Source organism: Euprymna scolopes, chromosome 29, assembly GCF_053919585.1.
Source record: "Euprymna scolopes isolate OS-2025 chromosome 29, ASM5391958v1, whole genome shotgun sequence".
Taxonomy (NCBI): domain Eukaryota; kingdom Metazoa; phylum Mollusca; class Cephalopoda; order Sepiida; family Sepiolidae; genus Euprymna; species Euprymna scolopes.
Genome location: NC_136510.1, coordinates 86865811 through 86883576, shown reverse-complemented (window position 1 = coordinate 86883576; position 17766 = coordinate 86865811). Strand labels below are relative to the sequence as shown.

The 17766-nt window shown below is 31.9% G+C and overlaps 1 protein-coding gene across 2 annotated transcripts in view; it reads right to left on the bottom strand.

Moving 5' to 3' along the window:
* Positions 1–5028: 5028 nt before the first annotated feature.
* Positions 5029–17766, bottom strand: part of LOC145252770 (uncharacterized) — a 405119-nt gene continuing 392381 nt past the window's right edge. For both annotated transcript variants that reach the window (XM_080112682.1, XM_080112683.1), the window contains one exon: positions 5029–17378. In XM_080112682.1, coding sequence (XP_079968808.1) covers positions 16777–17378 — 602 coding nt within the window. In that variant the 3' untranslated portion in view covers positions 5029–16776. The remainder of the gene's footprint in view (positions 17379–17766) is intronic.

Here is a 17766-nt window from a genome sequence, read left to right as displayed (position 1 = left end):
CCCCTGTCCCATCGACTAACCTATTTCTGGCCAGGTCCTTCTTGATCCCTCTTTCTCTCAAGTTCATTATCACTTCCATGTTTTCCTTGCCCTTCTTTTCTAAACTGAACCTACTACCTCAACTGTTCTACATCTACTAACCAAAAAAAAAACTCTCACACATTCTCCCAAAGTGGCCATACCACCGAAGTCTCCTATTCTGCACACATCTACCTATACTGCCCAGATTTAATTTTTCTTTGAGATTGACAGACTTTAAGACACACATTACAAGCATGTGGACTCGATCTCATCCCGACGATGTTATTAAAAAAAGTTGCTCCGGTTCTCTCCAAATTTTACAACAAATGCCTTAACGAATCTTGCTTTCCTTACTGCTGGAAAACTGCTTCTGCGGTATCAGTTTTCAAGAATTTTGGCAAAAGAACTGACCCATTAAATTACCGCCCCATTAGCCTCCTCGTGCGCAAAAATATTTCAGTCCATAATTAATCAAGCTCTAGTTTATCACATTACAGCTCCTAAACTTCTGACTGACTAACAATATGGATTTAGGCAAACCCGTTCTACTGCAGATATCCTAACTGTAATCTCTGAACGTATATACCATACACTGGACAAAGTAGGGGAGGGTAGAGCAGTAGCACTAGATATATCTAAGGCTTTTGACAGGGTATGGCACGATGGTCTCCTTGAGAAAATCAGATCATACGGTATCACTGGACGAATACATAACATAATTAAATACTTCTTAAATAAGAGAAGAATCCAGGTTGTTCTCGACGGTCGTACGTCAAAACAATATGATATAAATGCGAAAGTACCTCAGGGGTCTATCCTTGGACCTTTATTATTCCTAATATTCATAAATGGTCTCCCTGATAAAATTGTCTCTGAGATGGGTATATTTGCTGATGACAACCATGCTCTATAACAGGCACGAGGGGAAAACAAATGAACACATATCTAAGAAAATGGCAGAAACACTAGAGGAAGACCTCTAATCTGTAATGGAATGGGGACAAAAATAAATGGTCACATTCAATGCTGTCAAGACTAAGCTTGCTTCCTTCAATAATTACAAGAAACCTTCTCAACCACCAATAGCAATGGCAAAAAAATACATTACCTGAAAGTATCTCTCTCAAACTCCGTCGCCTAACGTTCACAGGGAACATGCGTTGGAACAAATACATTGAGAGCATTGCCAAGGCTGCTGCAAAGAAGGCGAGCTCTCACTACCATGCTAAAAGTTACTAATGCCTGAAAGTATCCTGTACCTCTATAAGGCCACCATTCGCCCATGTATGGAGTATTGTTGTCATATTTGGGCTGGTACATCTGCCACTTGTCTCTCACTCCTGGACAGTCGCCAACCTGATAGTTCCTGAACTGTCATCTAAGTTTCAGCCTCTGTCCCATCAACAAAATGTTGCATCCCTCTGCCTGTTCTACAAGTATTTTAATGGTGAATGCTCTGACGAACTACAAGCACTTGTACCCCGTCGACGTAAATAACCCCAACAAACCTAAGCAGCAAAATCTCACCCCTTCACAGTTGAGATCCCTAGATGTAAAAAAGCCTTCTACTCCAATAGTTTCTTCCCCAGAACTGCTAGACTTTGGAACTCCCTTCTGGGATTCTGCTTTCCCAACAGTACTGACATGCAGAAGTTCAAGTGTAATGTGAACAGACATCTTGCCATACATCTCCCTCCTTAATATCCCTGAAACTTATGCCCCCGATAGTGACCCCATCAAAGTGGCACTGTGCCTTGTTTGGGGTGAAAATGAAATAAAAAAAATTAAAACTAAACATATCCATCATATTCCTATCCATGCAACGCATGTCCTCAACCATCACTGGCATACATCTTCACATTGCATGCACATGCCTGTATGAATATACTGATGAAGTCTTGGAAAGTACAAAGGTGGTCTCCAGGGATTCTAAAGTAGAGATGAGAGCCTTGAAGATAAAGAAGGTAGAAGATGGTTGTGTAATTTTGACAATGAACAATTGCAAGCACTTGCTGAGTAAAATCCACATCAATGTGTCAAAAATGTCTCGTGCAATGGAAAGGTGAAAAGCTAAATAAATGAGTGCCTCATGAGCCCATATTTTTAGTAAATTGGACATTTCTACAGTTCATTTTTCATGAATATTTCTGAAATCAGCCATTACGTTTCCAACAACCTAATGAATTAACTTTACCCCTTTGTTGTCCTACTTCTTTCAGTATTTAAGGACATAACAATATATATATATATATACACTCACACATATATAATCAATTTTTTTATGTACACGATGTTTTAATAACAAATAAATTAAGCCGACCTACTGCAATGAATGACATGGTTTTGACATATAACATTTATCGTGTTCATTATATGCTAGATATACTCAGACAAAGTTATCTTGTCAGATTTTCAAAGTCAAACCAAACTAGCATTTAAGCTGACAATAACTCAACGTTATCAATGGCTGATAAAATTATTACTGTACAGTATCATGTGTGTCTTGGACTACAATCATCTTATGACAAATATGTTGAGCAGGAGTATCACTGGTTAGGAGATAATTTTTTTTTTTTTTTTTAAATTTCTTTCAAAATTGTTGAATCAAGTCAAGAACTTAACTTCACTTGTCTTCCCACCTCAACAAAGATATTTCCACCTGACTAGCAGCAAAATCTCATCCCTTCACAGTACAGGTCTGTAGATGTCCAAAGATTTTCTACTTCAATAGCTTCTTTCCTCAGATACCCCTGTCTTTGGAATTCCCTTCCTGTTCCCCTCCCCCCATTATCAACATGCAGAAATTTAAATTTAACATCAATAAACAGCTTGCATCTCAATTCCACAGTTCAGTAGCCCCCTCCCTAAATCTGGCCCTCATCACATAAGCCTCTTACATGATAATGGCAATGTGCTATGTTTGGGTGTGATTTAGTTGTTTTTCTTTATGGCTTATAAGCCCGTATTTAATGCCAAATTCAATCATTTTGGTAAAAGTTATGCTTCAATTTTTTTTAATTTTCGGTGTTTGGCCTGATTTGATCATTTTGTAGAGAAAAATTGTTTTTATTATTGGAATTCTCTGAGATGAGTGATTTGTGACGCAGTGGATATAGGCATTGAATCTACGGTTCCAGGTGAGCATTGGCTGAAGATATCGGTTTCAATCCTACTCAAAGCCGGCCAGAGAATTAATTGGTCAAAACGCGATGAGACGACAACACCTATGGAACGCAGTAATTGCTGAGGATGCAGTTAAGAGACTCAGCATTCCTATCCAGTTGCAGTTAACCACCTGATGAAGGCCAGAGGAATAGTCGGCCGTAATGTCATGAAGCAACAACTATGAAGATGAGGATAACAGTTCGCAAAATAAATAAAAAGTGTTGTTTTTAGTTTTGGTGCTGCAAAACATGATTGAGTTTTGCAAAGGAAAAAAAACAAACAATATTTGGTACATTTTAGATAGCATGAAGCATGGGTAGCCTGATCTGGTAACGTGAGGTGCTTGGGGTGAACAAAAAAAAAAAATATAAATTAGTGATGAGACGATTCCAATATTTTTCCAGATTCCGATACAATTCCCGATTCTGATACAATTTCTGATTCTTTTAAAATTTATATATATATATATATATATATAGTGTTGTTTTCTTCTGGAGACGAAAAGATCGGATTACTCCAACGACTCCTAAAACATATACACAAAAAAATCAACACGTTGTCTAATCGAATCTGCTCCCATTTCCCAATCTACTAATACAATTAAGCAAAGAAAAGTCTTCTTCCATAGTCCCCCCTCCTTTTTTACAAAGAAGTCACAACTTATCCAGGCCCGGAGGCCACTCAAGGATAAGGGTTATTGAGTGTACAGTAGTGAATGGGATAATTTCTTTGTAATCGTTAGTAGTAGAAAGTAGTAGATGAATTGGATTATTTAATGGGATGGTTCATCAAGAATTTGTTTACGTTAGACTTGAAGACAACCAAATTGTAGTCAGCTGGAAAACAGACTAACGGAAGAGAGTTCCACAGGCGTCCAGTTCTGAGAAAGAAGCTTTGTTCATGAAATCTACGTTTCGGTTCAGCCACAGATAAAGAGTGGGGAAAATTATTGACAGTGGTTTCAGCTAGACGGGTGTTTTTCGTTAAAGATTGGCAAGGGTGGGGGACCATAGATTGGATCTCAGACAAGCACTTGACATGGAAATAATGATAAAGCAGAGACAAGCTCGCAACATCTCTTCTGTGAGAAAGAGGTTGCAGGGAAGAGAAAAGGGCATCCCCCACTAAGCTAAGAAGTCTAGTTTAAATTGTCAAGGCAGGATAAGCTGCTTCTAGCAGCTCCTGCCTAGATGTGGCAACAGTACTCCATCCTTGGATGTAGTTGGCTCTTATACAGATAGAGAATTGCATCAGGAGTGAGATATCTACTGAAGCGGTATCTGTTGAAAAATATTAACGAAGACAATTTAGATACGGGATAAACCTAAATACGCTTTTATACGCCTTTAACTTTCTTTTATATTTTCATTTTTTTTTTTTTTTTTTTTTTTTTACAACCATCATAAACTGTATATATGTATATGAATGTAAAGACTGTCCCCTATTAGTATATATGGCCCTAATTCGACCCTCTCATCATTGACCATCCCTCTTGAGAAAGTTCGCATGGGTGTGAAACATCGAGCCTCTAGGTCTCTCCGCTTCCATTTTAATCTCATTTTCACAAATGTAAAAATACGCTCATGGATATGACTAATAAATTCTAGTTTTATTGGTAGCTTTCAAATCAAATATTTTTCAACAAGTTTTAAACAAAAGCAAGAAATAAAAAGAATCGTTTTGAGCATCAGAGAATAGGCAGAAATGTTTTCAATTCCAATACCAATACCCCAAAAACGTCAGATTTTTTCAAATCTTGCTTCTGATTAATCGTCCCAACCCTAAAATAAATACATAAAATAAAAATATAAGCATGCATTGAGAGTAACAACAGAAAAGCAATTCATGTCTCAATATAAAAATTTATTTGTATATTATATATATATATATATATATATATACACACATATATATATATATATAGTCTGACAAGTTTATCAAGTAAGCTGGTCAAGTGGTATGAGGTATGGTTAGAATGTGTTGAAAAAAGCAATTTTGTTTTCTAGAAGAAAAAATTTCTCATGTTCAAACAATTGCTATATTTTTCTTACCTGTGGTTGCGTGGTTATTTGGATTTTGTTTTGTGTGTTTTTTTTTTATTTCGTGGTATCTGTTTTCTGTCTTCTTCCATCGATTTTTCAAACCATCTCCAAATTTTGTGACCGCTACACCATCAGGGAAGGAAAAAAAAATTTTTTTGAATGTAGGATTTTGTTTTTTTATTTGTTTTGTTGTTTTTTAGTGAGCAAAAAAAAAAAAAAAAAAAGAAAAGAAAATAGAGTTTGGTTTTTCAAAATCTTTTTTTCAAACAGCCATCGAAGAAATTGTTGGCCAAAAGATCTAAGAGCCCAGTCGGCAGGAAGTGAGTTTGGACAGAGCGAAAAATGGTCCACCACTTCCTTCTTTTGTGGTTGCTATTTAAACAGAAATCAGAGAGAGAGAGAGAGAGAGAGAGAGAGAGAGAGAGAGAGGGAAAGAATGAAGAATAATGAAAAAGAAAAATGAAATATTTGAAGAGAGAGTGGATAGAGAAAAAATTAACATAAAAAAATCATGAAAAAAAGAAAAACTGTAAATAAAACTTAATTTTTAAAAGGGAAACAAAAAAGAAAATAGACAAAAAATTTCAGATAAATTTTAAAAATTAAATAAAGAAAATCATTAAAAAAAAGTCATTTTACAGTTGAGGACAGTGTATAAGAAAAAAATATATAATAAGGAGAGAAAGAAAGAAATCTAAAGAGATAAACTAGACACTTTAAAAAAATAAATATTGCAAAAAAGAAATTAAAGAGTTACAAAAAAGTGTAAGAAATAAGAAAAGGCAGAAGTAAGGGAAAGAAAGTGAAATAGAAAAAAAAGAGACAGAGAGAGAGAAAGAGAGTCAGAGAGAGAAAGAGAGAGAGAGAGAGAAGGAAAAGAAGAAAAAGAAAATAGATTGGAAGAAACGTTTTAAGAATTGCGATATTTTGTGAAATGTTTTGAGATTTTGGTGAAAGCATTTTGGCTTTTTCATACCCTTGACAGCCAAGGTTGGAAATATTTGGGGAAAGAAAAAGAGAGAGAAAGAAGGGGAGAAAGAGAGAGAAGGAAAGAGAGAATGTCGGATGAGAAGAGGGAGGAGGGCATCAAAATAAATGGAATGACAATAGAATTGACAAAAAAATATATATAAATAAATTATTTTCATTAAAAAAAAAATCAGTTTTATAAAATAAAAACTAAGAGGCCCCAAAAAAAAAAAAATACAAAAAAAAAAAACATGATTTAAAAATGTGTAATCGTCTTCATGTAGGAAGAGAAGGGACTTATAATAAAAAGAAAATGCTTTAAAATAGAAAAAAAAAAAAATGATAATTAAATGTTAATTCTGAGTGGCAAGAAGTTCAGACATTTAAAAATGAATTCTGGATGGAAATAAATAAAATCTTTGAAACATGAAAATTCTAAAAACGATTTGAAAACATTTTTCAAACTTGAAAATAGATTTAACAAAAATTTAATTTTAAAAAATTATTTTTTTTTTTCTCTCAAAATCTGACTTTAGAAAAAAAAAAAATGGCATTAGAAATAAAAGTTAACCAAATTGACAAATATATATATATATATATATATATATATATATATATGCATTTGGGAAGAAAAAGAAAATCAAAGAGATTCTTTCGCTGGATGGAGGAAGAAAAAAGGGGGTAAAAAGCAAACATCCCAAGAAAAATGTTGAAAAAAAAAAAAAAAAAAAAAAAAATACAAATCTGGAAACTGAAAATTAAGGAACAGCATATTTAGTTGAATGTTCATGGGGATGGGGAAGGGGTAGGTGTATGTATCTAGGAGACGGAAATGGTGAGAGTAGGAACAAGAAACGGGTGTACGGGAGTAAGAAAAAAAAATGTTTTGTAATGAGATGATGAGGCAGGAAGCATAGAAGAGAGAATGTGACAAAAAAAAAATAAAATGGAGAGAGAGAGAGAGAACTGTTGTGTGTACTTGTTTGTAGAATTTGAGGGAGAAATGAAGTAAAAGGTGTGTAGAAAAGAAAACGTGTGTGTGTGTGTGTGTACATTAGTCTATGTAAGCGATATAAGTATTAAAAATAATGTACATACATGTGTATCTTCCTCTCATATATATAATTTACAATTTCGTGTGTGTGTATATATATATATATATATGTTTACTGGTTTCTTCTGTGGAAAGCAACCATTTATTAAGTCGCCTCATGAAAACTTCTGGTTTATCGACCATTTGTCCGAACCATTAGCATGTCCAGTGTCGTGACCATGTATATTTGTTTATATTAATAAAAATATATCTTGCTCTTCTTTTATTGAGCACTATTAATAACCTTGTAAAATTCATTAGTTATCACTCTTGAATACCTTTAGCCTGGTATGTATGTATGTATGTATGTATATATATATATATGTGTGTGTGTGTGTGTGTGTGTATGTGTATACATATTACTGATGTTATAAAGTAATATAAAATTATATACAAAGAGGTACTGTTTCCTATAATAACTATTATTATAATAATATTATAATATAATAATATTATAATAATATAATATATATATATATGACTACTTCATTCAATCACATAAATTAATATACGAAAATATAATTTTATGCGCAAATTTTTAGTATTTACTTCAACAGTGCTCCAGATAGAGCTAGGTAGTAAGTTATAAAAATATATATGAAAATTAAGCTACACAGAATATTTGGCGCTTCATTCTTGTGAAAAATCGTAATAAGCCTGACGATTTCTCATGAGAATGAAACACAGAATATTCTGTGTAACTTAATTGCCATATATATTTTTATAACTTCCTACACACACACATATATATGTGTGTTAGTCTGACAACACATTACTTCTATAATTTGATTACAAAAATAATGATCGCCTGAAGTGGCGAGTTTTAAAATATCATTTTAACATGGAATATTATTTCCGGTAAATTTTAACATAACACTAATTAAATTTTCTCAATTAAATTTTCTAACATTTTTTCATACATAAAATGAATGATGAGCATGTCTTCTTATATTGCACGAGTTCAAACTTGCGTACAACGCTTCCAAAACTTCTGCCGATATCAATAGGGCATGGGGAAATGGATTCACAAGTAATCAGAAAGTACAAAGGTGGTCTCCAGGAATTCCAGAGTAGAGATGAGAGCCTTGAAGAGAAAGAAGGTAGAGGATGGTTGTGTAATTTTGACAATGAACAATTGCAAGCACTTGCTGAGCAAAAACCACGTCAATGTGTCAACAAAATGTCTCGTGCAATGGAAAGGTGAAAAGCTAAATAAATGAGTGCCTCATGAGCCCATATTTTTAGTAAATTGGACATTTCTACAGTTCATTTTTCATGAATATTTCTGAAATCAGCCATTACTTTTGCAACAACAATGCATTAACTTTACCTCCTTGTTGTCTTATTTATTTTAGTATTTAAGGATGTAACAATATATATATATATATATATATATATATATATATAAAATCAATCTTTTTATGTACAAGATGTTTTAATAACAAATAAATTAAGCCGACTTACTGCAATGAATGACATGGTTTTGACATATAACATTTGTCATGTTCATTGTCTGAGTATAGCATATAAAGTAATCTTGTCAGATTTTCAAAGTCAAACCAAACTAGCATTTAAGCTGACAATAACTCAAAGGTATCAATGGCTAATAAAATTATTACTGTACAGTATCACTCAATCATTTTATAAGAAATATGTTGAGCAGAAGCTTCACTGTTTAGAAGATAATTTTTTTTTTTTTTAAATTTCTTTTGAAATTGTTGAATCAAGTCAAGAACTTAACTTCACTTGTCTTCCCACCTCAACAAAGATATTTCCACCTGACTAGCAGCAAAATCTCATCCCTTCACAGTACAGGTCTGTAGATGTCCAAAGATTTTCTACTTCAATAGCTTCTTTCCTCAGATACCCCTGTCTTTGGAATTCCCTTCCTGTTCCCCAGACTACCAACATGCAAAAGTTAAAATTTAACATCAATAAACAGCTTGCTTCTCAATGCCAGACTCATGTTGCCCCTTCCTATTTCTGGCCCTTATCACAGTAGCCCTTTGCATTACAGTGGCAATATGCTATGTTTTGGAGTGATTTGGTTGTTTCGCTTTACGGCATATAAACCCATTTTCTCGGTTATTTAATGCCAAATTCGGTAATTTTAGTGAAAGTTACGCTTCAATTTTTATTCTTGATGTCTGGTTTGATTTGGTTATTTTGTAGAGAAAAATTGTTTGCGTGCCAATATATATATATATATATATATATACACACACAGAGTCCATTTTTAAAGAGATTTTGCACTGCCTACAAAAAAAACTATATATATATATATATATATATATATATATATATATATATATAGTGTGTGTATGAAAAAATATATTTGTTTTTTTTTTTATGCAAAAATTTTATTCTACATTTATCTAGAGAGAGTACTAAATATTAGTGATAAAGTATATTGATTTAAGTTTAGAGAGGCAATATTGTATATATTATATATATATATGTGTGTGTGTGCACATGCAATAAACAAATATATATTTATATATATATATATATATGCACATTAAATAAAAATATATATTTATATATATATATATATGCACATTAAATAAAAATATATATTTATATATATCTTTCTCTATATATATATATATGCATATACACTGAATAAACAAATATATTTGCATATCCAATAAAATATGTGTGCACATCGAATGAACAAATCTTATATATATATATATATATATATATTGAATAAACAAATGCATGTATATAACATGGATAATGAACTTTTTAGATTTGGAAATGCATCAATCCAGGACAGTGGATCTTGCACACCAAAAAGCTTCTGTATCATTTCATATAGAGCTTAACAATAATAAATAATAAAAAGGGGATTATCTTAATATTTTACTGCAGTTTCACGGTAGATCAGATCATCAGAAGCATAGTATTATTATTATTATCCTGTAATAAAATGCTAAATAAGCCCCTTTTTAATTATTTATTAATCTCATAATCACACCCACATATATATATATATATATACACACACACGAAAGTTGTGATTTATTTTTATATGAAAAAAAAAAAAAATCAAGTGTATGCCAATCCATATATCCAGGAGATGCAGTTACAAATTTTTCTTTTTTTTTTCTGTATGTAAAAAAAAAAAAAATAAAATAAACACATTTCACATTTGTGTATATCTATATCTATACACATAGGAATAGATGTAAGTTTTACGTTAAAGAAGATATGTACGTTGATAACGTACCCCGTATTATAGGAACAGGTATTGAAACGCCTTGGAATTTCCCAGATGAGGATTGTTAAGTTGTATTATTCAAACTACTGATCTCATCTTGAATGTTATTCTCACAAAGAACCTGTGGCGCAACGGGTAAAAGTGCTAAGTTATAATCAGTTCTAAGTGACGGATTTTCTGGATGTTGATGGTTCAGTCCTCCATACGGGTGATACTGTGAATACAATTACAGATTACTCAAAGACTCCTACCTGGTCATGAGCAACAAAATGAGAGCAAGATTTCTCTGTGTATTAAATAAAATGGTATCATTCAGAATTCCGTACAGATTTGAGAGTTTGACAAAACGCACCTGAAGAAGGTCAGAGGTTTTAATTGGCCGAAATGTTGTGAAAACAGCACCAAGATAAAAACAGTAGTCCAGATAATTCAAATGTATAAAATTGTTTGTAGACAGATTTTTTTTTTTAAATTTTTATCATATTCTGAAGAAATCTTTCTTGAATCAGTGGGTCTAATATGTACGCTTCAGAAAATGTATTCGGTGTACAGTTTAAAAGGTAAGTCTAAGAGAGAAAGAGAGAGATATGCATAACCCCTAGACACACACAGATGTATAGTATTTATGCCTAAAGAATTGTAGATGTATATAGAAAAATTGGTTCTTACACAGAATTCCCCCTATATTAAAAAAAAAAAAAAAAAAAAAAGAGAAAAATCTGTATGATGTACATACCTAAAGTACGAAAAATGAAAATATCATATTCCAAAAACCATATACATTGATCAATAGTTTTACTTTTAAGAAAATATAATTTTATGAGTAAACAGACGAGTGGGCGTCTTGTCCGTCATTTAGAGAACAATCTGAGGAAAAAAAAAGGGAGATAACTAATTCAAACTGATTTACTTTGAGTTCCTATTAATCATTTAAAAAAAAATTTTTTTTATGAAAATAAAACTACTTGATCAATTTATATGATTTTTGGAATATGATATTTTTCGTTTCATCATGAATACATGTATCATACAGATTTTTCTTTTTAATATAGGAAGAATTCTGGACAAGAACGGAAAAATTGTATACATGTGTGTGTGTGTGTGTGTGTGTGTGTGTGTGTGTGTGTACATGTCTGTGTATGTATGTGTGCATTTTTTAAAAATCACAACTTATCTTACAGAACCAACATTACATGGAATTTCAAGTCTATAGAAGGAAATTTTTTACTTCTGTTGTGGCCAGTTAAATAAGAATCACATACCAGCAGAAGCATGCTCTTAAAGTTCAACAGTTCCTCATCATGGCAGATGCAATGATAGAATCAAAGTAATGCCATCTGGAACTCTGGTTCCTGGTACGGCCACCCATAACAGACAAGTTTTTAACCAAGTGGTATTAATGCTGCAACTTTGTTAACAGCAGGAGTCAGGTCAAAATCCAGGAAGTGTCAACATCAAGATAAGTCTTCCTCAGGTCATCTCTGCTTCTGCGCACTTGTCAGGCATAGAATTTCACATCGATGAAGTGAAATTAGCAATGTTGCTTGTACATGATTCCTTGGAGTGTTTGCTGTCACACCTTTCTTGACCCTTTACGCAACCTGTGGGTTTCAATGGTAATCATTACGACTAGCTGTGACCAACGAGGAGGACTTCATGCAGATCAGATCAGATGATCCTGAGGCACGATGTAGAAATCTGACCAAACAGTGAAAGCAACATTTGACAATTGCCTTCTGCAGACATGGAACCAGGTGTAATATTGACTCTGTGAGATGAGTTGTAATTCTCCAAATTGTAGCAGCCTTGTTAAATATACATTTTTATATCTTCACAATAATGAGCACTGTAAAGTAATATTTAAATAAATGCCATTTCATCAGTATTCTTTCTTTTTTGTAAAGAATTATATATATATATATATATATATATATATTTATATTATATATATATATATATATAGCATCAAAAATAGGCCCCACACTTTAAGCTATCATTAACATATTGTGGTCATGTAGAAGAATAAGTGTGACTCAAAGTCCGCAGTAAACAGTGCCAGATAAAAAATTATTTTATTTTTCTAAAAAAAAAAAAAAAAAAAAAAATCAATAAATATTTCATGAAGTAATATATTCTATTCATAATACAATAAACAAATTCAAAACAATCAAACAATAACATTTTATTATTTTATACAAAAAAATAATAAAGTATAATGTGAATTCTTTATTTCTGACTGCTTGCTGCGGACTTTGTGGCACCTATTCTTCTGTGCCAACCATGTTTTTAATGAACTTATGCAAGTTCACACTATGTTTTTGTTTAGCTACTGACATAACATTTAATTTTAAGATATCCCATTAAGACAAAAAATGTTTAAACAAGTGCACGTCGTGTTTTTACTGGAGAAACTTTTTCATTTTTTTTTTTAAAAAGTGAATCTGTAATTGCAGCACAGAACTTGAACTCATTACATACAAAGTCCAAACAATGTCGTTCTGAATAGAAAATAAATACTGCTATGAGTTGCAAATTTCAGAGCCACAAATTCAGTAGTTAAAGGAAGGCCGCCTGGAAGACCTCAAAGCATACAAACTCCAAACAGTCTTCAAGCTGCGAGACTTTCTGTTACTCAGTCTTTTGCATGTTCAATTGACAGTCTTGGAATTGTGAAATCAATCAGAGGAATTTTACACTGATCTGAATTTTCATCCATCCAAATTAACGAATGCTTAGAAACTGAATGAATGCGAAGATGGTGTGTCACGTTGTAACACTTTTCTTTCAATATAAGGATTCTTTGAATGATGGAAACATTTAGAAACTATCTCCAACAGTGCATAGCGAATGTAGCCCATCATTTCGAGGCTGAAATTTTTAAGAATAAATGAACAAAAAATATAAGTCATTGTTTAAATGACATTAATATTTCATAAAGTTTTTTTCTTCTTTCTTTTGTCAATTTTTCAAATGTGGGATATATATATATATATATATATAATGATTGTATTGCTGTGGTTGAGAAAAAAGAACTTGTGTACATTTTCAGTGACCTAATTATGCGAGATTTCGAAAGAAATCACAGTTGAAACGTATGCACATATGTAGCCAATAATGTTTAAATCAAGAAATAAATATATATATATATATATATATATATATATATATATATATAGATATAGATAGATAGATAGATAGAGAAAGAAAGAAAAGGAAAACCAAATCAAACAAGAAAAAAATCATCAAAAACATGTTTAATTTGCTTTTGCTTTTTTCCATATATCATGCCTCCAGGGGATTTCATTTTATGGTACATCATTTATTTTATTCCTTAATACACACACGCATATATATATATATATATATATATATATATATATATGCTATGTTATATTTAACAAATAGTGTGTGTGTAAATATATATATATATATATATATATATATATATTTATTTATTTAAGAACCAGACTTATTCATGAAAACACAAGCTTTATTATGTCGCCTGAACAAGACTTGTGGTCCAGACCGACCATTTGTCTGAAACATTAGCATGTTCAGTGTAGCGACTGTGTAATATTTGTCTATATAAATAGAGATATTACATTTTGCTCTTTTTATAGAGCACTCTTCATAAGCTCGTTTTAATTCACGAGTTTTCCCTTCTGAATTCCTTTAACTTAGATCTAAATATATAAATACCCGTTCACATACACCTTTCACGATACTGCATACCAGCAGTAACTATCTTAGTTGTATAGGATGCGTTGCTTGTCACATCGCAGAATGTAGAACTGGATAAAAATATAAGAATTTAAAAAAATCGAGGCATAGTCAATAGATTGCGCCTTGGCCCATATGGTTAGGTCGTCAGTATTGCACACTTCATGAGTGTGACGACCTGGGTTTGCGCCTATGTCGGAGCACGTCACTGATGAGATGCAGTACATCGAAACCCACTTTGGGTCTGGCGTTGTCCCTTGTCGATGCAATTGCTCGATTCTATCTAATTTGGGGTTCTAGCTTTATCGTGAAAGGTGTATGTGAACGGGTATTTACATATCTATCTAAAATCTCCTCTTAATGCCTAATATATATATATTTATTTATATTAGGATGGTGCAAAAATAATGTCGTTTTTGACATTTATATATCTGATAAAAAACATCTTTTTTGTACCAAGCTAATATATATATATATATATATATATATATATATATATAGAGAGAGAGAGAGAGAGAGAGAGAGAGAGAAATAAATAAAAAGGAACAAACAAAGTTATGTATTTATCAATGTTTCGTCTTTATTTCGAGACTTTGTTTTGAGGAAGTTTCAAAATAAAAACGAAACGTTGACGGACATAACTGTTTGCTTCTTTTAATTTCTCTATTTTGTCAGAATATGATTTCCATTATTCTCATCATGTGTATATATATATGTAGAATATATATGTGTGTGTGTATATAAATATATATGTAGAACATATGTATATAATATATATATATATATATATATATATAGATATGTAGGACATATATATGTATATAAAATATATATATATATATATGTAGGACATATATATGTATATAAAATATATATATATGTAGGACATATATATGTATATAAAAAAAAAATATATATATATATATGTGTAGGACATATATATGTATATAAAATATATATATATATATATATGTAGGACATATGTATATGAAATATATATATATATGTAGGACATATGTATATAAAATATTTTATTAAAGATTAACCAAAGTGCTCATTTACCCAAGCAAGAGCCTGATATATTTAATTTAAACTAAAAAAGTAAAAAAAAAAACAAAACATTTTTGTATTTTGGCTTTCATCATACATCTGGTCCAGTTCCAATAAAAGGCCGCTATTTATCAGCTAATAAATAATGTATAAAATAATTTTTGTATCAAAATTAAATATATGTTATTTAACATATATACACGTACAATATTATAAGGTAATATAATATATTGTGTATAGATTTTCACAATTTACCTTAACAGTGCTCAATACGCAGGTAGAGCTTAGTAGCAAGTTGCACAGAGGTGTCCATATTTCATCAGGCTGTGGGGATGAAATATCGACATCTCCGTGTAGCTTATTTGCCATGGATAAATTTTCATACTGTTACTATGTATGTATATGCATAAATAAATACCTTTTTTTTGTGTGGAGGTGGTAGAGAAAACGTACACATATATATAGATATCTGTATGTATATGTTTGGACACAGATTGGTGGGGGGGAGATTTTTTTTGTTTTTGTTTATGAGTGAATGTGTGTGTTCCAGAGAGAGGGGGAGAGGGAGGAATTGGGAGGGGAAGATGGGGTGGGGATATGACAAGAGTCATGCAAAGGCAGTTAAGAATGAAGAAATGTCAGAACATAATTTATCGTCAATATTTACAACACGGTGAAAACAGAGGGAGAGAGAAAGAGAGATAGCGAGATAGATAGATAGAGAGAGAGATAGAGACAGTGGCACTTGACAAAATTGTCTCTTTTTTGTTGCTTTTGTTTTCTTTTATTGTTTTGTTCGAAGATGAGTTTTTTTTCTCTTTTGTATTGAGTCTTTTTTTTTTTTTTTAATTTTAGTTTTGAAATTTTGCTTTGTCCTTTTTTTTTTTTTTACTCTTTTTCTTCATCAAATTATGTACATAATGTTAAAAATGGTGAATATTAAACGTTTTTCCTAGTTCTTATGTGTGTGTGTGTGTTTTTTTTTCTTTTCCGTTTTCTTTCAAAATGATCAAATGATAAAACTTTTTTTTTCTTTTTTAAATTCTTTTTTTAATATATATCTCTTCAAATATCTTTCTTTTTTTTTTCAAGAAAAAGGAGTAGAAAAATTTGATTTTATAGGGATTCTTTTATGGTTTGGGAGAAGGGATGAGAAAAAAAAAAAAAAAATCAAATTTTGTTTTCTTTTTCTTTTAAGTTGTTTTTTTTTCTCTTTTTTACCAAAATTCATCTTTTTTTTTACTCAAAAATTTTTTTTCATATTTTTTTCTTTTTTCATTCATACATTCATTTACTCAATCATTCATTTTTTTTTTTTTCAAAGTCAATTTTTAGTTTTCATATTGTTTTATTTTTTTTCTTTGAAAACTTTCGTTCTTTCAATTCAAATGATGAAACGATGATAAACTATTCATTTTGTTTTTTTTCGGTTGTGTCGAATATAATCTGTGCTTTTTTTTTTTTTTAAATTTCAAAAAAACTATAAAACATTGCTAAGAGATCATGCCAGATGATGAGCCCCCGTGTCCCTGTGGCTGGACAGTACTGGTCAAGTCTTGTCTCTGTCGATCGTCTGTCGGCCGCATGGCAAAGACGGTTTGGGGTTGTGAACCGGTGGCCACCACCTGACGTGGCAAAGGGAACGTCACCTGTAGTGAGGGCACATTCAGCCTGCCCCCGATTGTCTTTGTTATTGCATTGCTCCCCCCCACAGAAGCAGCGGAAGAACCCGCGGACGAGCCCGCTGCCGATTTGATATGCATATGAGCAAGAGTCTGGTGATGGTGCTGATGTCCACCTTTCCCGGTGCTGGCCGTTGCAGTAGTGGTCAACGCGGCAGAGGACGCAGATGTTGACGCTGTCGTAGAGGACAATTTTGGACTGCTGCTACTGCTGCGTCTTCCGCCATCTCCTGCTGCGCTACCACTGCCTTGATGCTGCAACTTGGCAGCGGTGTTGGCTGACGAAGACGACAATGAAGATGAGTGACGGGCTTTGCTGTTGCTATGGACATTAATGGCTTGACTTGATGCCTTGTGTACTCGTTGCACAGATCCCTGAACACTGTGCCGATGATTGCTGCTGGAACCTTTTTCTGTGAAAAAAAAAAAAAATATATATTTAGAATAATAAAAAAAAAGGTTTTTATATACCATTTTCATAGTATAGCATGAATACCGTTTTTTTTTTTTTTTTTTTTTTTTTTTTTTTTTTCATATATTAGCAGGACATGTGGAAATTCCATAGCGGCAGTAGAAATAATTGTCAATTTTGTTTCAATATTAATTATTTCCAACTAAAAATATTTTTATAGAATTAAAAGACATTTAACTTACGCTGTGTCTATTATTTTTTAAAAACAAACCATGACACACTTACATACATTAACAGTGCTAATAAATTATCAAATATTTCACAACTATTTTTACATTACAACTTTAAGAACAAATTTTCTATGAGAAATCGTCTCAAGAAAGCCATAA